Source organism: Rhinatrema bivittatum, chromosome 16 (assembly GCF_901001135.1).
Source record: "Rhinatrema bivittatum chromosome 16, aRhiBiv1.1, whole genome shotgun sequence".
In the NCBI taxonomy this organism is placed as follows: Eukaryota; Metazoa; Chordata; class Amphibia; order Gymnophiona; family Rhinatrematidae; genus Rhinatrema; species Rhinatrema bivittatum.
The window spans coordinates 8,556,260-8,581,893 of record NC_042630.1 but is presented as its reverse complement, the minus strand read 5'-3'; the positions used below and the strand labels follow the sequence as shown (position 1 = coordinate 8,581,893).

Sequence of the window (25,634 nt, the reverse complement as noted above, 5' to 3'; positions counted from 1 at the left end):
CACTCATCACATGCAAATGCATGTTGATGAGGCTATTATTTAGTCCCTGGGATACTGAAAGTAAAATGTGCGGCCAAGCTGCACATTTTACACTCAGAAATTAACGCCTGCCCAACGGGTTCAGAAACCAATGCTAGTAAAATTGAGTGTCGGTTGTTGGAACCCACCAACAGCCACCTCTATGCTAATAAGAAGGCACTAGGGATTCGCTATTGTCCCTAGCACCTCCTTATTAGCACAACCCCTCATTTGAATAAAGAATCAGGTTCCCAGGAAAGGTGGCTGGGCATGTGTCAGGAGAGTGAGCACTCAACACGGAGTGCCTGCTCTCCCGCGATTCTTACTGTATCGACCTGAATGAGTGGTGTGAGTGACATTCTAACTCCTGCTCCATGTGATTCTGTAGCTCCCAGCACTGAAGAATCTTTATTTTTGACTCCAGTTATATTTCAGCAAGGCAGGTATGGTGATCTTGTTAGGTCACATTACAAATGGAGTTATAGACGACCATCTTACATAGCTCTGGTTTCTTGTGTTGGTCAAGGTTTTGAGGTTTTCCAACTATAATTATAATGTTAATTAATGCTCAGGCAGTTGATAAAAAAAAACAAACAAGATGCTTTTCTTTACCACAGAAAGCTGGCTTTTAGACTCTGATTTTGTGTTTTTAAATTGTCTACCCTCCAGATTATTTAGTTGTATCTCAACCAAGAAGGAAAGGCTGTGGTCATGGCTTACTGGTTATTTACAAGAGTCAATGGCATTGCTAACTGAATCTGAGAATCTGAGCAGTGACTCTGCATATAAGTTGCTTGTTTTTCATTCTGACTTTTTTTTTTACTTTAATTTACTGTCCACTGAAGATGTCGCAGCAGAATCCTACACTTTTTTTTTAACAGCTAATTATTTCTAAGTACAATCTTAACCAGATGATTATTGTTGGTGACTTTAATTTACATATTGATTTAAATCCTCCTCCTCCTCATTGCACAATATTTCTTGATATTTTAGCCTCTTTAGATTGGTACCAAGTGATAAATCAAGTTACTCATAGACAGGGCCATACCCTTGATTTGATGTTTGTTAATAATTCCATGTTAGCATATTGCTTGGAGCATTTGGCAGTCAAAGAAGTCCCTTGGCTGGATAATTTTTTATTTAGTTTTGATCTTTTGCTCTCCCCTAAAATAAAGCAATGTGTTGCTGTGGAGCCTGCTTTAACTAGGGGTCATATTGATAGTACTAAGTTTTCCAAATTGGTTCAAGTGAGGTTTACTTCATCTTTTCAACCTGATATGGATATTTGGCTGTAGCTACTTGGGAGAGTGAAATTAGTTCTATTGTTGATCAAATACACTATTGAAATTGTACTGACAATGTTCAAATAAGACATTGCCATGATATACCTTAGAAATTAGAGGATTTAGATGCTGTAAAATTGGTATAAAGTCAACAGTAACATATATTACAAGAAATAAATCTGTTCTGTTGGTACCCAAACTAGTGTTTGCAATTTTTTTTTTTTAATATTCACATTGTAAAACCAAAAATCATGATGGAATATGGCCATCTGGTCTGCCATTCACCCAACTGTTCAGCTCTACAATCCCTATCACTCCTTCAGAAATCTCCTGTGCTTGTCCTATGCTTCCATGAATTCAGATACTATCATTGTCTCTACCATTTCCATAGGGAGGCAGTTACATGCATCCACTACTTTCTGTAAAAAAAAATATTTCCTTAGCTCATTCTCATCTAACCACTTTCATATTCATCCCATGACCCCTCATTCCAAAGTCTCCTTTCTGTTGAAAGTGCCCTACTTCTGATACTTTGACACCCACAAAGGTATTTAAATGTCTCTATCATGTCTCCCTCTCCTGTGTTTCCTTTATGGCATACATGTATAGATCTTTAAATGTGTCCTCATATGCTTTACAATGAAGATCTCTGACCATTTTAGTAGCCACCCTCTGGACTAGTTCAATCAGAATGAACTCCATTTACTACAACACTTTGTTGCCTTCAACTCAAGTTTCTAACCCCTAGGGATCTTACTAAGGCCTGGATTTATCAAAATGCAGTAAATATTGCATGTGATGGGAAAAGGGGTGTGTTTTATGGTGATAGGGAGCTTATTGCAATAATACCTATGTGAAGAGCTAAGTTACTGTGGTATTTCCTACATACAACCACTGGGAGGACCAGGGAGAGGGAGAGAGAGAGACTAGCCATAATGCCCTTGCCCTAGATAAGTATTTATATCTCTATGGGAGGCCCACCTAGTAACTCAAGGTGAGGTTTAGGTATTAGTGTAGGGGGTTAGGGGCCACTTTGACATTCAAAGTGAGACGTACGAACAGAACAGTGCTCTCTTGTGAAGATTTGATGGCCTTCGGAGTGAGGAAACTCACTCAAAGATGAGATTTGTGCAATGCTCTCTCAACCTAGCTTGATGGACTCTCTACCTGGGTAACATGAAGCTAGGTTGAGAGAACATTGCACAAATCTCATCTTTGGGTGAGTTTCCTCACTCTGAAGATCATCAAATCTTCACAAGAGAGCACTGTTCTGTTCGTATGTCTCACTTTGAATGTCAAAGTGGCCCTTAACCCCTACACTAATATCTAAACCTCACCTCGAGTTACTAGGTGGGCCTTGCATAGAGATATAAATACCTATCTAGGGCAAGGGCATTTCCCTGAGGTCTCTGATAGATAGGTGGATGCTCTGGGAGCTTCAAACTACCAAAACTGGCATCAGCGAACCACATCGCAATGGGCGATCAGCCGTAATGCAAGCTATCGCACGGCTTAACACTCCTGAAAAAGTTGTAGCTAAAATCGGCATAAAAGCCATGCGATAGGGCTTCGCAAAACGGTAAACACAGCCCACTCCCGCCCCTAACTCCGCCTCTTTTTCGGATTTGCATCGCACCATACGATATGATGCTATCGCATGCATTAAGGGCTTATCACATGCATTAACGGGGCTTTTCGCATGCGATAAGCCCTTAACGCATGCGAAAACGCCTTAATGCATTTTGATAAATGAGGGGGTAAGTTTGTTTATAAGTCACCTATGAGGAACTATGTCAAAGACATAACTGAAAACCAAGTACCTTATATCTAGCATTCTCCTTGATCCAGCTTCTGGTCTCCCAGTTAAAGTAAGATCAATCTGATAAAATCTACTTTTAGTAAAACCAGGGCTTAATTTGTGAGGGAACACAGCCTGTAATGCAGATCTGGCACAACCCCTTTTGTGTCCATTACTGAGAGCTTAATTTCTGGCAGAACAACTCACAATGGCATTCTGTCACCTTTCCTTCTGGGCCCTGAGAAAGCAGAAGTAGGGCTGGCAGTATATATCAATTCTGGTTCCCCTGAGGAAAAAGAAAAAAGCCATGGATTTTTTTTAATGCTCCCCCCCCCCCCCATTAGGGAAGGAGAGAAGAACAGAGTGTGTTGGAGCTGCTTTCTCTGAGATATGGGCAAATGTAGAGTTCATAGCTGGCCCTGGCCCCACCCATCTCACCTCCATCCACAACTCTACTTCCTTTTGTCTACAAATTAAGCACTGAGTAAAATTGTGCTGCCTTAGATCTTGTAATCCATTGGATTCCAGAAACAGAATTATCTTTTTATTTAGCAGTGGTTCCATTATTTTGCTCACTACTGAGATCAGGCTAATCAGCCTCCTTACTTCCATGTTTGTGTAGAGGAACCACATCTGCCAATCTCCAATTCTCCATGATAGTTCCCAACTGTAGAATAAGGTCAGCTAATAGAGTTGCCAGAACTTCTCTTAAATTCCCTTAAAATCACCAGATATAGCCTATCCAGCCCCATCATTTATTTTTGTTTAGATAACGCCTTATGAACACAGTCTTCTGGAAATTGCTTGAGGTTTACCTCACTTCCAATCCTATTTGAGACCATTTTCTGTTGTTCTGCTCTTGGCCCTTCCCCAGTGACCACTGAAATGAAATATTTGTTAAGCAGCTCTGCTTTACCCTCATCAGCCTCTACATATTATTCCCCTTTACTTCCAAGTCTCACAATGCCACTTTTTCCAATTTTTTGCACAATCATAATGTGATATGAAAAATATCCAGTCACTTCAAATATTATTTTAAATATGGACACGAGCAATTGCAGCAAAATGGAGAAGGCAATCACTGGGGTGGAGGTTGTCTGATTTTTCTCAGAACCCCCCCCTGCTACACAAAACTGATTAAAAAAGAAAAATGCAGAGGAGTCAGAAAGCAAGATAATTGGGTGGATAAGGACTCAAAGCAATGCATTGATGGTCAGGAAGTTTGCAAGAGACCTGACAAACAGAAGACTAATACTGATAAACCCTCCTCCTGTATACAGTGGCTCCAAGGTGCCCCCGAGTATAGCCTATGTATATACTCACAAAAAGATTTCTTTTACAATTTTAGGATATTGGCACTGGCTTTGCCATATATAATATGTAGAAAATATAGCATTTTCCCCATTTATTACTCTGTGAATGAAAAACTGTCCAGATAGTGTTTAGCCTCAGGTTTGAATGGGATAGTCCTATTGGTACCTGAGCAGTTCATCATCCACAGAGTTATCCAAGAATGTCCTGAGTCACTGTCTTTCTACAATGTCCTAACTGGTCAATTTTAAAAGCCCTATGTGTGCCAAAGCCTGGAGATATGTGCGTGACTTGGCCTGGTGCGAGGTGCACAGGTTTTAAAAACCATGCAGGTATGCGCGTATCTCCTGGTTCGTGCATAAACAAGTTTTCTGAAAAAGGGGCGTGGCATGGGCAGGACACTGGTGAGCCGGGACTACGTCATGAAGTCAGTGTGTAAGTAGTTACGCGCACAAGCACGCACCAGGGTCCCCTACCAGGTAACTTTACTTTTGCTATGGACAGTGTGTAAGTCATAAAACAAAACAAGTGAGGCTAGTCAGCGGGGTTTTAAAGCTCGGGGCTAATAGGGTAAAAGGAAGGCAAGTTAGCTAGGGGGTTTAGGAAGCCCTCTCCTTTACTGGGGCAAACTGAGAAAAGGCCTATTGCATCGCCACACGTCCCTACTAACATTTCCCCCACTTACACACTCGAGACAGCATTCGCACGCCTATGCATGTGCCAATATAAAATCGTGCATGCATCTACGCACTGATAGCCAATTGTGTAACACGCATGCATATACGTGCATATATGCACTCATGCTTATAAAATTGGTACATTAATTTGCATGCGATGGCAAACGTACGCACATGTGCACCCGCGGGCATGTCTTAAAATTTACTTCTAATATTATATGGTCATAGGTACTTAAATATCCCTATTTTGAAAGGGCTTTCACCTAAGTACCTATGATCATATAATTTTAAGACATTCACTGGCACTCCAGGATACAACACTTACAAAGGTCAGCAATGTCCCATTCACAGCTTCTCCTCTTTGTGGACGAATACCTTTTTTCAGTACAGTTACCCTTCAAAACTAGTAGCCATTGTAAAATTACAATACAAGATGAGAGTATTTTTTTCAAAATATCCCATTTCATAAAAATTGTAAATAGAAGCTAAATACAGAGACAATGAGAATCTACAGAGGTCTCCAGGTAGGTTATCATTCACTGGAGGACACGTGCTTCTCATTTATTTATTTATTTATTTGAAAAGTTTTATAGCCCACTTATAATGAACCAGTTGGGCTAAGTGGATTACAATATAGTGAAAATTAATAATAAAACATTTCATACATCATAATAACCATTTAAATATTAACAATAAAAGCAATGAAACACTGCACTAAAATTCAAATGACTGCAGACTAACTTAACCAAATTCATCATGACATAAGATTAATTTTTTTAAAGCAATGGAAAGTACAAATTGATTTTGATCAGTTCTTCCTCTTATGTCACACCTTCTATGCCCCCTGAGAAGTTACTGTCCTGCCTTTCAGTTTCTTTATGGCTGTTTTCATGTCTTCATTTCTCAAAGAATATATAATTGGATTTAACAAAGGGGTGATGACGGTATAGAAAACGGAGACCACTTTGTCAGCCAGAAAGGTTACAGAGGGCCGCATGTACATGAAGACAGAAGGGCCAAAGAACAAGGTGACCACCGTGAGGTGAGAGGCACAGGTAGAGAAAGCTTTGCGTCTCCCATCGGCTGAGCGAATCCTTAAGACAGTGGATAGGATACCTGTGTAAGAGGCGAGTAAAACTACAAAGCAGCTTACTGCTATCAGTCCACTATTGGCAACCATCACAGCTTCGATGATGAAGATGCTGGAGCAGGCCAATACGGACAATGGGTGGACATCACAGAAAAAATGGTTTATTTCATTGGGCCCACAGAAGGGCAGCTGGAATGTTAATAGGGCCTGGGTAATTGAATGTACAAAACTGGCCACCCATGTAGATGCTACCAATTGGATACATTTACTCTTGTTCATTACCATAATATACCTCAAAGGGTTGCAGATGGCCACATAGCGGTCATAAGCCATCAGGGTGAGGAGAAAGCACTCTGTTCCTGCAAATAAGTGCAAGAAGAACAACTGGGCAATGCAGTCGTTGAAAGAGATGGTTTTGTTGTGTGAGAGGAAGTCAACCAGTGACCTGGGAACTGTGACCGTTGAATAGCATAAATCTAAGAAGGACAAGTTGCTGAGGAAGAAATACATGGGAGAGTGCAGACGAGGGTCCAGATATATGGTAACCATGATGAGAAGATTCCCAGCCATGGTGAGCAGGTACAGAGAGAGAAATACCACAAAGAAAATGATCTGTAACTCTGGAGTGTGAGAGAGTCCCAGGAGGGTGAATTCTGTGACCTTCGTTCCATTCTTCTCTGCCATATTGCACTTTGTCTAGAAAGAAACATATAAATCATACAAAAAAACAAACAAACAATAAATCAGGACCTATACCATGCAGGTGGTTAACCGAATGCATTTTAACCAGTGATGTGGTGGAGCGATCTCTCACCAGTCCTTCCATACATTTTATGGAGCCTCTTACAAAGTGGAACTCTCCAGACCCCAGACTAAGAAACTGAGAGCACATTGCTGATTTTGACCTTTCCTTCCTGCCCTGACTGAGCAGCCTGATTTCATTATTTGGTGCCTAATTCAACAGAAGGCATCTTCTCCAGCCCTCCTAGTTCAGGGAAGAGGTTTGTTGGAGAGGAGAGGAGAGGAGAGAGGAAGGGTGGCGAGAAGACGTTTCCCAGCTTCCCATACCAGTCTGTCGCACATGCTCAGCTCATTCAGCTGAATTATTAGTCCCGCTGCCTTTGCACTGGAGCACAGTGACCAGAACTCAGTCCGGCAGGAGTTCGCAATGGCGAACATGTCTGGAGCCCCCAACTATTAGCTGGATAGAGCAGTGAGGGATTGAAAACCTATGTATGCACCCTGGATGACTTGGTCACGGTATCAAATATAATATATATAATACAGCGTCTCTTTGCAAGCAGAATGGTTGATTCCTTTCAGATATTCCTCTTTGAGACCTATTCAACTGTTGAAGAATGCGGCTGCACACCTTTTTGCAGGAAAAACTCATAGAGATGATATTATCCTTGTATTGGCCGATTTACATTGGCTACCAATAATTCAACATGTACAATATAAAACTGCCGGGCTGACATTTAAACTGCTTTGATCTGATTTATCACCATTGGTAAACACTCTTGTACATGCTTACTCTCCAACTTGCATGTTCAGATCACAAGAGAGAGGTCAGTTTGCCAGGCCTTTCTCTCTGTGTCATAAGGATATGCCTTCTCTTTTGCTGCCCCTACATTTTGGAACACTGTATCTGAAGAAATGAGGCAATTGGATTGTTTAAAATCATTTAAATCTATACTCAAAACCTTTCTTTTTAATCAGGCTTGCTTTTAATGTTTTACATTTAACAGTCCTGGGGGCCCACCAGCCAGTCAGGTTTTCAGGATATCCACAATGAATATGCATGAGAGATAATTTGCATGCACTGCCTCCATAACATGCACATTTTCTCTCCTTCATATTCATTGTAGATATCCTGAAAACTCGATTGGCTGGTGTGCCCCCAGGACAGGGTTGGGGAACTCTGCTCTAGCAGGTTTATTTATGGGTTTTAAACAGTCTATTTATATCTTATGTATTGAGTTTGTTTACAATATGCATTTTATGATTTCCTCTCTATTTTAATTACTGATGTTTTATTGCTTTATGTTTTGAATGTTTTATTAAGAATCACATTTCTGTAAATCTCCTAGTTTTTACCTTCGTAGTAATTAAGAAATTGTAGTAAAGTTAAAGAAGGATGAGCATTATTTCCTCCTGGGGACGGGTTATCTGGTTCTTGTATGGTAGGAATCTTTCCTCTCTCCTGTCTAAACTGTGCCCGTTCCCCATTGAATCACCGTTTTAAAAATATCTTCCCGCGTCAGTTCCCACGGAACGTCCAGCAGGCTCCTGCCTGATCGGGTTATTGCAGTGGTGCTGGTGGGGCTGTAAGGGGCTCCTGGAGGCAGGAGGCTGAAGGCAAGAAGAGGGGTTCGTTTGAAATGTCCGCTCTTTTTGTGACTTTAAGCCTTTCTACAAGGAGGGATGGTGGTGGGAAAGGAGGCAGCCCGGGGGAGACTTTTGCTGTGCCACAGGTTTATTGCTGCTGTTTCCTCGCCTCTCTCGCCTTTTACCTTATCATAACTTAATATCAGCTAGAACAAGGTCTCCTACAATCTGTTCCTGGCTGTGGTCGAGCTGCTTTCGGGCAGACCTTCAGATTTTCAATGCAATTTCCAACTTCCAATTTAAAATCAGTGGTGGTGCTCAGTTCAACTCTCACTTCTTTGTGCGTATTAAAGCATCTCCTGTAGGCTCTAATATAAAAAATGATCTTTAAATAGCGAAAAGATTCAAGCATTCATTTATTTACATTGCTTATAATGGTTCCCTACGGTCTATTTCTATTTCTTTTTAAGTGACTCGTGATTCTGAATGCATACATGATTATATTGATAAATAGAAAGGAGACCCGGGTCTGAGTTTAACTTTCCTCCCATTACCTGCCAGCTTTCTGTATACGGTAAAGCCCGGGGAAGAGGACAAATCCCCATGCGTCTGTAACCAGTTGTAAAGTAAGAATAAAATGAGTTCACAACCCAACTTCTAAGACCACCTCGAGCCCCCCCATCAGTGCTTTTCCCTACAATCTTACCCCATCATCATCATCCCCAGCAATTCTAGTTTCTTCCATTAACTTGACATTATTAACAAGTCCTTCAGTGTTACGGTCATGATGGCAAAATGAGCCAGGATTTCAGCACATCTTTCCCTGAGAGGAGTCCACCCCCTCTCCATGTTTTGTTGGGTACTCCAGAGATAAAAAGATCACCTGCATGATCCATTTACGATCTTTTGATAAGTTGTCTTTAAATTTCCCCTGTGTGTTCATATTTCTTTTCTAAAGAAGAGAGCAGCAAACGAGAAGCTCCATTGTTTGCTTATATTGGTAATGTCCACATGACCATAATGTAAATAAGTAAAATATATCAAGAGAAGCATGGAATATCTTTAGGCCAGCAATGTCCTTATCGGATGGAAATATGCACTTACACAAATAGGTTAATACTGGTGAAAGAAAGCCAGAGAGACAGGCGATTTGGCGTGGATAGGCATCTTAGAACATTATTCTTACCTTGCAGAGAATCTCTTGTGTTTGGCAGATATCCCTAGAAATTAAACAGTGATAAAATCAGTTGATGTCGCTGATACGAAGTGATTAAAATTACTGGAGAGAGAGTTAACTAGATAAGTGATTGATATACTATGGAGACAAATAGATTTTATAGACAGACATTGTAGATGAAAATTATAGACGAAATATAGATCACAGATTCTGTAAGTAATTATTTTATATAAGTTACAGATGCTATAAGAAAAGGATGTAGGCACATGTTTTATATTTTATAATGCATTCATGCTTTTCAAGTCTGCTGTAAATCCAAGTTTGTTGAATGTTTATGTTTATTTAGTTTTTGTATATTTATACTTATATTTATAATCATTTAATTTTATTTTAATTCGTTTGCTGCTTTATCTATAAGTTCATACGAAGTTAGCCCTGTTATCTGTACCCTCTTGTTTGATGTAATTTCCAACTTTGGTTCTATGTAAACCGACGTGATATGTACTAGTACAGGAACATCGGTATATAAAAGCCTTAAATAAATAAATAAATGTTGTAAGTCATAGTACAATCTTTAAATGGCACCTTACCCTGTAACAATGTCCAACTTCTTTCAGTTTATCCCTGGGTTTTCCTGCAAATGAAACATTTTTAAACTCGCTTCACCTCACTAATTGTAGGTTACCTTGACACAGCAGATGTTAAAATCTACTTAAAACCCAATGGAGATGGCATAATAATGTAGGCAATTAGGATCGACAGATGGAAAGAAGATGAAGCTTCAGATAGAAGGATGGGTTCCCCTCACTTAAAATCGGTGATTTATAGAGAGGTCCTGTTCAGTGGAGACCATTTGCTGTGTATCTGTCTCTGTTCTTTTCTAGTGATGCTACTGCTCTCAGTGTCTGAATACTGGTCAAATGCCTACAAAATAAGAACGGAATGTAACAATTTCACTAAGATCAGAATATTCTGATTTACAACAGCTAGCTCACTGTTTCTTCTAAAAGCCTTCTCTCTCTTCCCAAAGTAGCGAGCAGAATTATTTAAACTCTCGGAAAACCCCTGAGGCTGAATTCTCTAGAGTGCCTCAAAAGTCTATCTCTGAACAAAGAGCAGAACCAGTCAACCTGTTTGCCATTCACTCAGGCCAAAGCCATATATTTAAACATGAAAATCAAATGATAATTGTGTTGATTGTCCAAAAATGATATTAGATTACATTTCCATTCACATAACATGCAGAGTGCCACTTTGAAGAGTACTGATGCCATAGGTGCCCTATGGTCCTGTCTCACTTTGGCATTATTGCAATAAAATAGCATAATTTTACTTTTCCATGTTCCTCATGGAGCTTCCACTGAACTTTAGGTATGCAGGAGGTGTACACAATATTTCCAAATTAGGAAAAACATGCCATTTTGCTGTACTTGTACTGACATGAAACAATTTATGGCATGAGGACAACGCTGGTAAATTAAAGTATTCCCTCCATGTGAGCTGAATTTCATGTTTACGTTTAACATAAAATCTTGAATGGTAGAAAGCACTTTTAGAATGAATTTGTGAATGTTTATTTCTCAGTGTAATATTTATTAAGGAACCTAGGAAGTATCACTGCTTAAAGTCTTAACTTGATACTTGCCTTTTCTTCTAGGTGTCTTCTACTTCTTCGTTTCAATATTTCATTTTATATGATAAGAGTTAGCAGTTGTTCTTACTCCCTTTTTAATAAAATGAATCTTCCAGAAGTCTGCCCTTTACCTGTCTGTACTGTGTTCCTGCTTTATGTGTATCAGTAGGTTGCCAGCACGATGCTCCGATGAAGATCCACTCTTTAGCTGTCCCTGCTATGTTCATCCTTTATGGGCTGAATTTTCAATAAATAGTTATGCACATAAAACTGTTTTATGGTCTACATGGAATTTGGAAAATTTCCTGAGAGAGGGAGGGGCATTGTGCATGTAAATGTATGTGCTGAAGTTATTTCATCACACTTTTATGTGCACTACAGAGAAGCATTCTGGGAAGGGAGTGGCATAGAGGCAGGGAGACTATTTACCCACATTCTTTTGATTATCAAAGGTATACCCATGAATCTACCTGCACATTTATACCTGCTTGCGAGCAGCTGTAAATACGATGTGTGCATGATGCTGCACAGGGTTCTCTGCACTCCCACTTATTTTCAAAGTGGACTTAAGTACATAAGTCCAGTATGAAAATTCAAGGTAAAATCTGCATATCCTTTCTGCCTGCAGACTTTAGTGTGATTTGGGCTGTGATAAAACTACCATTCCTATGTAACATTTGGGCCGATACTGTTAACCTGCCATTGGACGCGCGTTTTCCCTTACCCCTTATTCAGTAAGGGGTGGAAAACGCGTCCAACCCGCCGAACCTAATAGGTATTCCTGCGTGATTCAGTAAGTAAAATGTGCAGCCAAGCTGCACATTTTACTTTCAGAAATTAGCGCCTACCCAAAGGTAGGCGCTAATTTCTTCGGGCACCGGGAAAGTGCACAGAAAAGCAGTAAAAACTGCTTTTCTGTGCACCCTCCGACTTAATATCATGGCGATATTAAGTCGGAGGTCCTGAAGAGTAAAAAAATAAAAAATAAAAAAAAATAATTGAAGTCGGCTGTCGGGTCGAAAACCGGATGCTCAATTTTGCCGGTGTCCAGTTTCCGAGCTCGTGGCTGTGAGCGGGCTCGAGAACCGATGCTGGCAAAATTGAGTGTTGGCATTCGCCCGCTCTCCCACGGACTTTTCTGAATTGGCTCGATAGTGATGTCTGCCTGGGATTCTGAAGCAGATCTATTCTTTAATTATCCATGCTTTACATATATCAGGGTTCTAGATATCCTCTGTTTAGCTCTCTGCGCTGTATTCATGATTTGTGAGTATCAGTGTGAACTTCACATCCATATGGGACTTTGATAGAAATCTTCTCTTTAGTTTTTTGTGCTGTATTTATGCTTTATATATTTCAATGTGGTGCCCATATGGGCTGTTAAATGGTCCATGCTGTATTCATGTTAACTTAATTATCTAAAATTGTGTGGGAAATTATTTTAAGCAGCTAGTTAGTTTATGTGAAGAATTTTGTACTGTGATAGAAAGTAGTGAACCAGAGAATCACCAATATTATTAGTGTAATTATTTGATATAAGGCCTATAAGTTCTGAGAATAAATATGCCATTTTTAAGAACATAAGAAATTGCCATACTGGGTCAGACCAAGGATACATCAATCCCAGCATCTTTTTTCCAACAGTGGTCAATCCAGGCTACAAGTACCTGGTAAGTACCCAAGCACTAAGTAGATCCCATGCTACTGATGCCAGTAAGAGCAGTGGCTGTTCCTAAGTCAGCTTGATTAATAGCAGTTAATGGACTTCTCCTCCAATAACTTATCCAAACCTTTTTTTTAAGACCCATCTACACTAACTGCACTAACCACATCCTCTGGCAACAAATTCCAGAGCTTAATTGTGCATTGAGTGAAAAAGAATTTTCTCTGATTAGTTTTAAATGTGCCACATGCTAACTTCATGGAATGCTCCCTAGTCCTTCTACTATCCAAAAGAGTAAATAACCGATTCACATTTACCTATTCTAGACCTCTCATGATTTTAAAGACCTCTATCAATTCCCCCCTCAGCTGTCTGTTCTCCAATCTGAACAGCCCTAACTTCTTTAACCTTTCCTCACAGGGCAGCCATTCCATGCCACTTATTTTGGTTGCCCTTCTCTGTACCTTCTCCATCGCAACTATATCTTTTTTGAGATGTGGTGACCAGAATTGTACACAGTATTCAAGGTGCAGTCTCACCATGGAGCAATGCAGAGGCATTATGACATTTTCTGTTTTATTAACCCTTCCCTTCCTAATAATTCCCAACATTCTGTTTGCTTTTTTGACTGCCGCAGCACATTGAGCTGATAATTTCAAATTATTATCCTCTATGACCCTAGATCTCTTTCCTGGGTGGTAACTCCTAATGTGGAACCTACATCGTGTAACTATAGTAAGGGTTATTTTTCCCTATATGCAACACCTTGCACTTGTCCACACTAAGTTTCATCTGCCATTTGGATGTCCAATCTTCCAGTCTCACAATGTCCTCTTGCAATTTATCACAATTTGCTTGAGATTTAACTACTCTGCATAATTTTGTGTCATCCACAAATTTAAGCACCTCACTCGTCATGCCTCTTTCCAGATCATTTATAAATATATTAAAAATAACCTGTCCTAATACAGATCCCTGAGGCACTCCACTGTTTACCTTTTTCCACTGTGAAAATTGACCATTTAATCCTACTCTCTGTTTATTGTCTTTTAACCAGTTTGTAATCCATGAAAGGACATCGCCTCCTATCCCATGACTTTTTAGTTTCCTTAGAAGCCACTCAAGAGGGACTTTGTCAAACCTTTTGAAAATCCAGATATACTACATCTATCGGTTTATCCTCATGTTTATTAACCCCTTCAAAAATATGAAGCAGATTTGTGAGACAAGACTTTCCTTGGGTAAATCCACGCTGGCTGTGTCCCATTAAACCATGTCTTTCTATATGCTCTGTGATTTTGATCTTTAGAATAATTTCAAGTATTTTTCCTGGCACTGAAGTCAGGTTCCCTGGTCTATAGTTTCCCAAATCACCCCTAGAGCCCTTTTTAAATATCAGGGTTACAATGGCCACCCTCCAGTCTTCAGATACAATGGATCATTTTAATGATAGTTTACAAAGTTTAACTAATAGATCTGACATTTTATTTTTAAGTTCCTTCAGAACCTTGAGGTGCATACCATCTGGTCCAGGTGATTTACTACTCTTTAGTTTGTCAATCTGGCCTACTACATCTTCTAGGTTCACAGTGATTTGGTTCAGTTCATCTGAATCATCACCCTTGAAAAACATCTTCAGAACTGGTAGCTCCCCAACATCCTCATTAGTAAACACTGAAGCAAAGAATTCAATTAGTCTTTCTGCAATGGCCTTATCTTCCCTAAGTGCCCCTTTAACCCCTCATAATCTAATGGTCTAACTGATTCCCTCACAGGCCTTCTGCTTCAGATTTCTTTAAAAAAGTTTTTATTATGAATTTTTGCCTCTATGGCCAACTTCTTTTCAAATTCTCTCTTAGCCTGTCTTATCAATGTCTTACATTTAACTTGCCAATGCTTATGTTTTATCCTATTTTCCTCTGATGGATCCTTCTTCCAATTTTTGAATGAAGATCTTTTGGCTAAAATAGCCTCTTTCACCTCACATTTAACCATGCTGGCAGTTGTTTTGGCTTTCCTTCCACCTTTTTTAATGTGTAGAATACATTTGGGCTGTGCTTCTAAGATGGTATTTTTAAACAATGTCCAAGCCTGTTGTAGACTCTTTACCTTTGCAGCTGCACCTTTCATTTTTTTTTAACTATTTTCCTCATTTTGTCAAAGTTTCACTTTTGAAAGTTTTGTGCTAGAGCCATGGATTTACTTACTATCTCCCTTTCCTGTCATTAATTCAAATTTGATAATGTTATGATCACTAATGCTAAGCGGCCCCATCACTGTTACCTCTCTCACCAGATCCTGGTCTTCACTGAGAATTAGATTTAAAATTGCTCCCTCTCTCATTGGTTCCTGAACCTATTGCTCCTTAAAACTGTCATTTATTCCATCCAGGAACGTTATCTCTCTAGCATGTCCTGATGATACATTTATCCAGTCCATATTGGGGTAATTGAAATACTGTGGGTGTAATGATGGTCCCATATATAAATTAACTTATATGAAATATAGCACATAGAAGAAAAAATCTTTGTTTACAACGTATTGATGTGAGGTAATTGAAATCTCCCACTATTACCGCACTACCAATTTGGTTAGCTTCCCTAATTTATCTTAGCATTTCACTGACCATCTCACCATCTTGACCAGGTGGATGGTATCACTATACTCTTCCACAATACACAAGGGATTTCTACCCATAAAGATTTGATTGTGCATTTAGTCTCTTGCAAGATCCTTATCCTGTTGGATCTATGCCATTCTGGCAGTCATGGTCTTTCCACTTTTTCTCCCCTTCTTGCCCTATATGGTGGTGCATGGGGCCTAGGGAACAGGTGCACCGATGTCTGCCAGGTTCCACTCTCAGCAGCAGCATGCTGTCACTTTCCTCCATCAGGTCCCCTCTCTTCCTGCTGAAAACCCCGCTGATCTCCAAAATGCTGTGACTCTTTAAAAAAAACAAGACAAAAATAACTTTGCCTCTGATACCCTTCACTACCTTGGACTATATCAGTTTCAGACACCAACCAGCATAGGAACCTTCTTTTGATTTCTGGCATCTCTTTGCCTTAGCTAATTAATTTCTTTATTTGTTTATTTATTTCTGCTAAGCCTATTTACACATACATAACAAAATACATAAAATAATGAATACAATTACATGACATAAAATGGATGAAATATCATCTGTTGCTTAAAAGAAGCAGCAGGCTACAATCGTTCTCAAGACATTATTGGTAAGCCCGTTCAAACAATAAGGTTTTCATCTGCTTTTTGAAACTTTTTGTGCATTGTAATGATCTTGTCTCATAAGGTAATTGATTCCAGAAATCAGGAGTGGCTACTGAGAGAGTGCATTTACGAATCTCGGATAGATAAACCTGATGAAGAGAGGGATCCTACCAAGAGCACAGTGTTCTGGTAGGGCAGTACATTTTCAACATTCAAGGAGCAGGTGGTAGGGCTAGCAAATTCCAGATCAATAGTGAAGTTCTATATTTGATTCTGTACTGAATAAGGAGCCAGTGAAGATGTGATAAAACTGGTGTGAGATGTTCATGAATAGAAAGTCCTGATTTAAGCCGAGTAGCAGCATTTTGCCACAACTGTATCAACTTAAGTACAGTAGTAGATAAGAGGGTGGTGTTTATATATGTAAAATAGAAGAAATATATTTGCTGAAAACTGAATGTTTGTTGCATTTTATAGATCAGTCATCAGTTATAACTATTTTTGATGCCCTCATTTTTTTTCTAGCAGTAAAATTCTTCCCAGTCCTTGTGCAGTCTCTTTGGCAAATATTTTCATTATTTGTAGAGGGTCTTTGATGTTAACCCAGACTGATTTCAATCCATAAAGCAAAAGAAATAAAACAATAAAATGAAACCAAAACACCAGATCTCACTAAGTTGAGCCCTGGAACTTTTGTATCGACCTGCCTTTCAGCGGGGTAGAAGCTCAGAGGACGCTATCCCCTGTTTAATTTCCTGTGCGTGCGCGGCGTGGCGGAGGGATATCTGTTGTGAAGTATAAATACCAATGCAGTCAGCATCATGCCAAGCAGATTGAACTGAATGGGCTTAAGGAGAGGCTAGTGGCACTGCTCCGGGCGGATTTGAAAAGCTAGCATTATGTGTTCAGTATTATAATATTACTGAAAACTTTCTTGAGAAGGAGACAATTGGGAGAAAAAAAATAAGGATTGTTTTAAATCATTAAAAAAAAAAAAGCAAGCATGGTAGCACGAGCAGGGATCTTTCCTAATAACCACATCGCGATCTGAAGCTTCAAGGTTGGAGGTGCCAGGTGTTAGGCTTTCTTGCATTTCCACATCAGGGATGGGGAAAGACTGAAGGGCTGGTTTGGGAACTCCCTCTCAGTGAATGGGAGAGGGTTAAGGGGGGGGGGGGAGGGGTGTGCTTCAAATGAGTTTTGAATGTCCTTTTCAGTGGCTTCCACTTTGGCAAAGAAATCAGAAAACAAATATTGAGCTCAGCCGAGTTCAAGCTTTGCCTGGATCTTTCCAGCTTTTCCCAGGTGTTTGCTCTTTTATTTATTTATTTGATTTAAGTGAAGCTTTCCTTCAAATAATTCTAATAGTTTGCTAAAGCATAACTTCCTTTGCTAAATCCACGTTTTATCTTCCACATTTATGCATTTCTATTCATATGTTCAGTAGTTTTGTTTTTAACATTAGGTTTCACCATTTTGCCTGGCACCAAGGTCAGGCTCTCACTTGTCCATAATCTCTTGGGATATCCCTGAAGCCCTTTTTAAAAATTGGCATTACATTTTTTAACCACCAGTTTTCAAGATCCCCTGGATGGGCAGAGGATGGGTTTTAGGGTCCTCATTTGCTTTCATGCTCATTGTTGCTGTATTCATTAAGATCCATTCAAACTCTAAGGAGATGAAGTAGCTTCCAGCACTGCAGGGGTGGGTGGGGAGTTTACATTCCTTTAAAATGGGAATCTGAATTAGAATACAATTTACTTTCAGAGCAATCAGGCACAATGCAGAAATATGGTTGCATTTTGGAGTTCTTTGAATATCTTGACTATCTGACATTTAATTGAGCATTGCCCTGGATTGACTGCAAGTCTGTAAAATGTTCCCTTGATGTTGGAAGAAATAAGGGCTCCTGACTGAACGCAACATCTATACTAACATTTGAGGTGTCTTTCTAGGTCAGACAGCCTGAAAGTAGATTGTCAGTAAAAGAAGGGGACCCCTTAGAGTAGGGGGTGGCCAACTCCATTCCTCAGCTGCTTTGAACTGCTTATCACTTTTGCACTTTATATATAGATCAGAAAATGTTTTGCAAAATTCCTATGTGCAGTTGTGTTCTAAAACCATCATCCCACACATGAATGAACTAAGCATCACTAGTCTGAGCTCTTTATTTTCAGGGTTCAAGATTTCTGCTATCATGATTCTTTAAGAAATGATTTATTTTACATCACTGGAAAAGAGGGGTGCAGAATAAAGTCATCAGTGACATACAATAATGCAAAAGAAAAGTTTTCTTTAGGTACCCAAGCTCCCACTTGTAATTTGTTTGCAGTATTTATGTTGTAAAACATAGAAACCTGATGGAAGATAAAGACCATGTGGCAAACTTCTCTCCCCATTCACTCAGCTCTCCAATCCCTGGTGCTTGTCCCATGCTTTCTTGCTTTCAGATACGGTCCTCGTCTCTGCCACTTCCACAGGGAAAGCTGTTCCTTGCATTCACTACTCTCTCGACAAAATATTTCCTTAGATTAACCTTGAGATTATCCCCTGTCCACTTACTTACAGTGGGGCAGTCCCAATCCTGCGGTGGGGGTGGCAGCAACATAAAGATGTATTTATTTATAAAATGTACAGCCCACTGATTCACAGACCTCAGTGGGCTGCAATAAACATACATAATAGACATGTATAGCAAAACAATTACAGTTAAAAACAAAAATCAAAATGAAACCGACATAACGAACAAAGCAAAAAATAAACCTAAAAGCCTTTTCATTTAACCTGTGATGTCCCATCCCCACTTATTGCAGGAATGAGGGAGGAAATGCGAGTTGAAACAGATGGGTTTTCAAAAGTTTCATGAAATGGAATAAATTCTTCTCGGCCTTACGAAAGGCAGGGAGCTCATTCCTCAACCGAAAGCCAGCAATGGTGAACATTTCCTCACTGCACTGAGCTAGGTGTATAAATCTGAGGGGGGATATCATAGAGGTCTTTAAGATCATGAGAGGTCTTGAACGAGTAGATGTGACTCGGTTATTTACACTTTTGAATAATAGAAGGACTAGGGGGCATTCCATGAAGTTAGCATGGGGCACATTTAAGACTAATCGGAGAAAATTCTTTTTCACTCAACGCACAATAAATCTCTGGAATTTGTTGCCAGAGGATGTGGTTAGTGCAGTTAGTGTAGCTGGGTTCAAAAAAGGTTTGGATAAGTTCTTAGAGGAGAAGTCCATTACCTGCTATTAATCAAGTTTACTTAGGGAATAGCCACTGCTATTAATTGCATCAGTATCATGGGATCTTCTTAGTGTTTGGGTAATTGCCAGGTTCTTGTGGCCTGGTTTTGGCCTCTGTTGGAAGCAGGATGCTGGGCTTGATGGACCCTTGGTCTGACCCAGCAGGGCGATTTCTTATGTTCTTATGTTCTTATGACAGTAGGGATAGTAAGCAAGTCCTGTAACTGACAGGCCTGGGTAAACTACTGGCAGCAAGGTCATTCACTGCTTTGAAAACTAGTGTGAGAACTTTAAAACGTATCCACCACTATATAGGGAGCCAGTGAGCATGAGCTAAAATCAAAGAGGTATTCCCAAAAGCAAGTGAACAGCTGAATTTTGAATGGCGTGTAAAACTGTCAAAGTGGATTGACGGAGACCCAAATAAAGAGGATTACAGTAATCTAGTGAAGTAAGGATTAATGACTGTGTAACAAGACCGAAGTCAGATGGAGATAACCTAGGCTTGATAGTACATAACATACAAAGTTTGAAAAAACAGTTACAAAGCAGAAGCTGAGTTTGTGAACATAAAGAAAGAGCTGAATCTAACTGAATTCCTAAGTCCTGAGATTCAAGTTTAATTGGGATATTAACATCTTTAAAGGCCCAACTTGCAGGGACACCCTTAATTTCAGAGCGTGAGAGAAGCACAATCTGTTTTTTTAAGGTTCAACTCAAGGCTGTTACAAAACAACCATTCATTGATTTTTGAGAAACAATATTCCAGTTAATCAAATGGTGCAGAAATAGTGGGCTTGATAGGAAAGAAAAGCTTCAGATCATCAGTGCAGAGTTTGAAAGAAATATCTAGCCATGAGAGAATATGACATAATGGAAGAAAGTAAATATTAGAGTAGGGGAAAGCGAAGACCCTTGGGGTACCCCTGTCATTAAAGACCTAATAATAGAGGAAGATGAATTACCTAAGACCATTCAGTCAGTGAGAAATAAAGAATACCAGCGAAGAGATTCCAGATGATGCAAGAGAATGTGATGATTTAAAATATCAAAAGTATCAAAAGCCATAGCTAAATCAATCAACCATAGAAAGTACTGCAAACCATTATGAAACCCTTCCCTAATAGCGTTAAACATCATATTATGATGAAGTTGAAAGCCAAACTGGGCCTCATGGAGTATATTATTACCAGAAAGGAAATCTTGAAGCTGGTTAAAGGCCACTCGTTCAATGACTTAGCTAACATAGGAAGAGTGGAAATTGGTCTATAATTTTCTAAATTAGAAGGATTGGCATTAGACTTTTTAAGAATAGGATGAACTGTTCCCTCCTTTAAATTAGGGGCTACTTTTCCCTGAACAAGAGAGGCCTGAACAATAGCCTTAACTGAGTCACCCACATCACTCTTAATCATCTTAATCACAGCTGCGGAGCATGAATTACCTGGACAAAAATTGTCCTTCAGTGAACTCAGTATTGAATTGATTTCCACGGTGGAAGGAAGAATGGAGATCGAATTTAGACCAAAGAGAAAATGATGATGAAATATTGGTGGGGATACTAGCATCCATGGGCAGACCTTAAAGATGAAATCCCTACCCTCTTCTCCCACACAGGCTTCCATGTGAGAGGTGAGGCCTTGCGTGTACAGCAACCTGTGCCGAATTTCTTCTTTAAGATTCTGTTGCCACTGCCATGGGGTCAGGACTGCTCCACTGCATGGAAGATATTCAGAAGCAGGCCTGGATGGAGGTATGCAGCAGCAGCAATGCACTGGAGCCTACCAACATTTGCCACTGGAGACAGTTATCTATGTTCACCACTGCTAAATGTAATTGTATTAACTGTTATGTGCCTCCATTCCATGTAAAAATAATAGGATACGTTTGTCCTACTATTTCTTCACGCTACCATGTAAACCGATGTGATGTACCCCAATGAATGTCGGTATATAAAAGCAAATAAATAAATAAAATTAAATAAATGTTACCTTTTCCTAAATCTGAGCCTGGACTGACTCCATCCTTTTTATATCTTTTTGAAGGTGTAATTTTCAGAACTGTACAAAGTATTTGAAATGAGGTCTCACTAAGGACTTGTGCTGTGGCAATATCACCTTTTTCTGGCTATTTCTTCCCTATGCCCTCAAGCATCTTTTTGGCTTTTGTCATCACTTTATATTCCTTTTTAGCCACCTTGTGATTATCAGCATGACCACCCCAGACTCTGCTCTTCTTTCATGCAGAGAAATATTTTAGCCCCTAGACTCTATTGCTCTCTTGGGTTTGGATTTTGCATCACAAATGCATAACTGCATTTTTTAATATTAAATCTTAGCTGCCAGACTCTAGAACATTCCTCAAGCTTTGCTAGATCCCCCCTCATGTTTTCCACACCTTCTTGGGTATCTACCCTGTTGCTGTTTTGGTATCATCTGCAAAAGAGCAAATCTTTACTGACAGTCCTTCATTAGCATTACTTACAAAAATGTTGAAAAGAACTGGTCCAAGGACCAATCCTTGAGGCACTGCTAGTATAGCCCCTCTTCTCGGCGTCAGCTCTATTTACCACTCCCCTTTGTTGTCTCCCACTCAACAGGTTTCTATCAAGTCATTCCCAGTAGGGTCTATGCCAAGGCTGCTCAGTTTATTTATGTCACCTATGCAGAATCATGCCAAAAGCCTGACTGAAATCCAAATACATCACATTTAATTTCCTCCCCAATCTAAATCTCTGGCCTACCAGTTACAGTAATTGATCAGATTCATATAATAAGACCTACCTCTAGTAAAACTGTGCTGCCTTTTATCTTGTAATTCGTTACATTCCAGAAAATACACTTTCCTCTGTCTAAGCAATGATTCAATTATTTTACTCACTACAAAGGTCAGACTAACTAGCCTGTAGTTCCCAGACACTTTACTTCCACCTTTATGAAGAGAAACCACATCTGCCTGTCTCCAGTCCTCCACAACTACTACAGACTGTAAAGCATTGAGAAGATCAACCAGTGGAGCTGCCAAAATGACTCTAAGTTCCCTTAAGAGCTTCAGATGTAGCCTGTCTAGCCCCTTGCTTTATCTATTAATTTAGCTAATTCCTTTCAGAGTCAGTCTTCTGAAAATGATTTGAGGTTTACCTCACTTTCATATCTGTTTGTGTCCATTTTCTGCAGTCCTACTCTTGCCCTTCCTCTGTGAACACGGACCAGAAATGTGTTAAGCAATTCCACTTTCTCCTTGGCTCCCCTCTACATGTTCCTCCCCTTCACCTTCACCTCCACATCTCACAATGACATTTTTTCACTTCCTTTGCTCAACCATAATGTGATGTGAAAAATATCCAGACACTTCAAAAAAATATTTTAAAATATGGACAGGAGTATTTGTACACAGGAGAAAACCAACAAAAAGGAGAAGGCACCCACTGGGTTAGAGGTTGTCGTATTAATCTCAGAAGCCCTCTGCTACACAGAACTGATGAAAACATGAGAAAAATACAGAGAAGACAGTACAAAAATTAGGTGGATAAAGAACATATGATAACACATCAACGTTCAGGAATTCTGCAAGAGAACTGAAAATTAGAAGCCTGTTGCTGATTAACCATCCTCCTGTATATAGTGGTACCATGGTGCTCCTGAGTACAGCCTATATGCATATCCCCCAAATGATTTTTTTTACAATTGTATGTAACTTTAGGAAATTACCATATTCAATATACTGTATATTAAGGACAGCATTTTCTCCATATACGACTCTGTAATGAAAAATTGCACAGTTAATGTGGTGTCCCAGATTTGAATGGGATTGTCCTGGGTAACTTTTCATCTACAGAGATGTCTTTTTTTAATGCTGTATACAGGAGTGCTAATGATATTGCCCTAAGATTATTTGGTCGTAGGTACTTAAATGTCCCTGTTGTTAAAGGATTTTCCCCTAAGTTCCTATGATAGTATAATTTTAGGGCATTGTCCCTGGCACTCCAATATACAACATCTACAGAGGACAGCAATGTCCCATTTACAACTCTCTGTCTCTCTCTGTGGATAAATACCTTTTTGGGTATAAGTAACCAATTTAAATTTACAATACATAATAAGTATTAACGTTAGGTCAAAATATCTCATTTCAAGAAATTTTGAAAGAGAAGTTATATACAGAGATTGTGAATAGACTGTGACTCTACAATGGACTTGAGGTGTGGTTATTGCTCAGTGGAGGACATATGCTTATTCATGACAGATGATACCTATTTTTTTTTACAAAGCAACGGTAAGTGCAAATCAATTTTGTTCATTCCTAACTTCTATGTCACACCTTCTATGCCCCCTGAGAAGTTATTGCCCTATCTTTCAGTTTCTTTATGGCTGTTTTTACTTCTTCATTTCTCAGAGTGTATATGATCGGATTTAACAAAGGGGTGATGACGGTATAGAAAACAGAGACCACTTTGTCAGCCGGAAAGGTTACAGAGGGCCGCATATAGATGAAGACAGAAGGGCCAAAGAACAAGCTGACCACCGTGAGGTGAGAGGCACAGGTGGAGAAAGCTTTGCGCCTGCCATCGGCTGAGCGAATCCTTAAGACAGTGGAGAGGATACCGGTGTAAGAGGCGAGTAAAACTACGAAGCAGCTCACCGATATCATCCCACAGTTGGCAACCATCACAGCTTCGATGATGAAGATGCTGGAGCAGGCCAATAAGTTCAATGGGTGGACATCACAGAAAAAATGGTTTATTTCATTGGGCCCACAGAAGGACAGCTGGAATGATAAGAGGACCTGTATGATTGCGTGAACAAAACTGCCCGCCCATGTTAATGCTACTAATTGGAGACGTACACTCCTGTTCATTATTGTGGTATATCGCAAAGGGTTGCAGATGGCCACATAGCGGTCATAGGCCATCAGGGTGAGGAGAAAGCACTCTGTTCCTGCAAAGAAGTGCAAGAAGAACAACTGGGCAAGGCAGTCGTTGAAAGAGATGGTTTTGTTGTGCGAGAGGAAGTCAATCAATGACTTGGGGACCGTGACAGTAGAATAGCATAAATCTAAGAAGGACAAGTTGCTGAGGAAGAAATACATGGGAGAGTGCAGGTGACAGTCCACGTGTATGGTTACCATGATGAGAAGATTCCCGGCTATGGTGAGCAGGTACAGGAAAAGAAATACCACAAAGAAAATGATCTGTAACTCTGGAGTGTGAGAGAGTCCCAGGAGGGTGAATTCTGTGACCTTCGTTCCATTCTTCTGTGCCATATGACCAAACGTACTGTACTTTGTCTGGAGAGGAACATATAAAGCATACAAAGAAAACAATAATTCAGAACCTATACCATGCAGGTGGTTAACCGAATGCATTTTAACCAGTGATGTGGTGGAGCAATCTCCCCCCCAGTCCTTCCATACATTTTATGGAGCCTCTTACAAAGTGGAACTCTCCAGAACCCCAGACTAAAAACCCGAGAGCACATCACTGATTTTAACCTTTCCTTCCTGTCCTGACTGAGCAGCTTGATTGCATTACTTCGTGCCTAATTCAGTCAGGCAGGAGTTCGCAATGAGGAACGTGTCTGGAGCCCCGAACTATTCTAAACTGCATATACCCTGGATGGCTTGGCCACGATATCAAATGTGACTGCGTAAATATGAAACAGTGACTCATTGCAAGCTTTCTTGTATTTCTCGACTATTTCTTCATGGGGACGAGATATCTGTTTCAAATATTATAGGAATCGTCCCCTTATCCTCTCTTAACAGTGCTAGATCACCATTTAATAGCCTTTTGCCGTTTTCTGTCATGTCAGTTTCCACTGAGCTCATGTACCATTCTAGCTATTTTCTCACTTCTCCAGCCTTCTGAATTCTTACCTTAATACCAATTAAAACAACTTATTTTAATATCTGCTGTTGTGGTTGGTCAAATTGGTTTCGAGCAGATTTTCAAAGCAATTTCCATAGCCATGGTGATTTGTCAACTCTTTCGATTTAAAATCAGTGGTGGTGCTCAGTTCGATTATAACCTCCTTCTGCCTATCAATGCCTCTCCTGCAGGCTCTAATAGAAAAAGCTGCGTTTTAAATAACCGAAAGATGCTCCATGGTAGAAACATTATTTATATATATATATATATATATATATATATATATATATATATATATATATAGTTAATGCTGCCTT

General features: G+C 39.7%; 2 protein-coding genes across 2 annotated transcripts; both read right to left on the bottom strand.

Moving 5' to 3' along the window:
• Window positions 1-5,922: 5,922 nt before the first annotated feature.
• On the bottom strand, window positions 5,923-6,861 carry LOC115078542 (olfactory receptor 1509-like). The gene has a single exon (XM_029581462.1). It carries the CDS (start codon window positions 6,859-6,861, stop codon window positions 5,923-5,925), a length of 939 nt encoding a protein of 312 aa, XP_029437322.1.
• Window positions 6,862-15,712: 8,851 nt separating this feature from the next.
• Window positions 15,713-24,713, bottom strand: LOC115078541 (olfactory receptor 4Q2-like). Its single transcript, XM_029581461.1, has 3 exons — window positions 23,809-24,713; window positions 21,032-21,149; window positions 15,713-15,922 (listed from the first exon to the last, which is right to left on the bottom strand). The coding sequence occupies exons 1-3, from the start codon at window positions 24,711-24,713 to the stop codon at window positions 15,713-15,715; spliced, it is 1,233 nt and encodes a 410-aa protein (XP_029437321.1).
• Window positions 24,714-25,634: the final 921 nt, after the last annotated feature.

Bases quoted from the DNA above. Each gene is read 5' to 3' on its own strand.
- LOC115078542 (XM_029581462.1), bottom strand. From the start codon at position 6,861: ATGGCAGAGAAGAATGGAACGAAGGTCACAGAATTCACCCTCCTGGGA.
- LOC115078541 (XM_029581461.1), bottom strand. From the start codon at position 24,713: ATGGCACAGAAGAATGGAACGAAGGTCACAGAATTCACCCTCCTGGGA. The intron at 21,150-23,808 runs GAAAGATAGGGC...AGTCCTGACCCC, and splicing joins AAAACAGCCATAAAGAAACT to ATGGCAGTGGCAACAGAATC. The intron at 15,923-21,031 runs GTCTGCCCATGG...TTTTTTTTAAAG, and splicing joins GTAGGGATTTCATCTTTAAG to AGTCACAGCATTTTGGAGAT.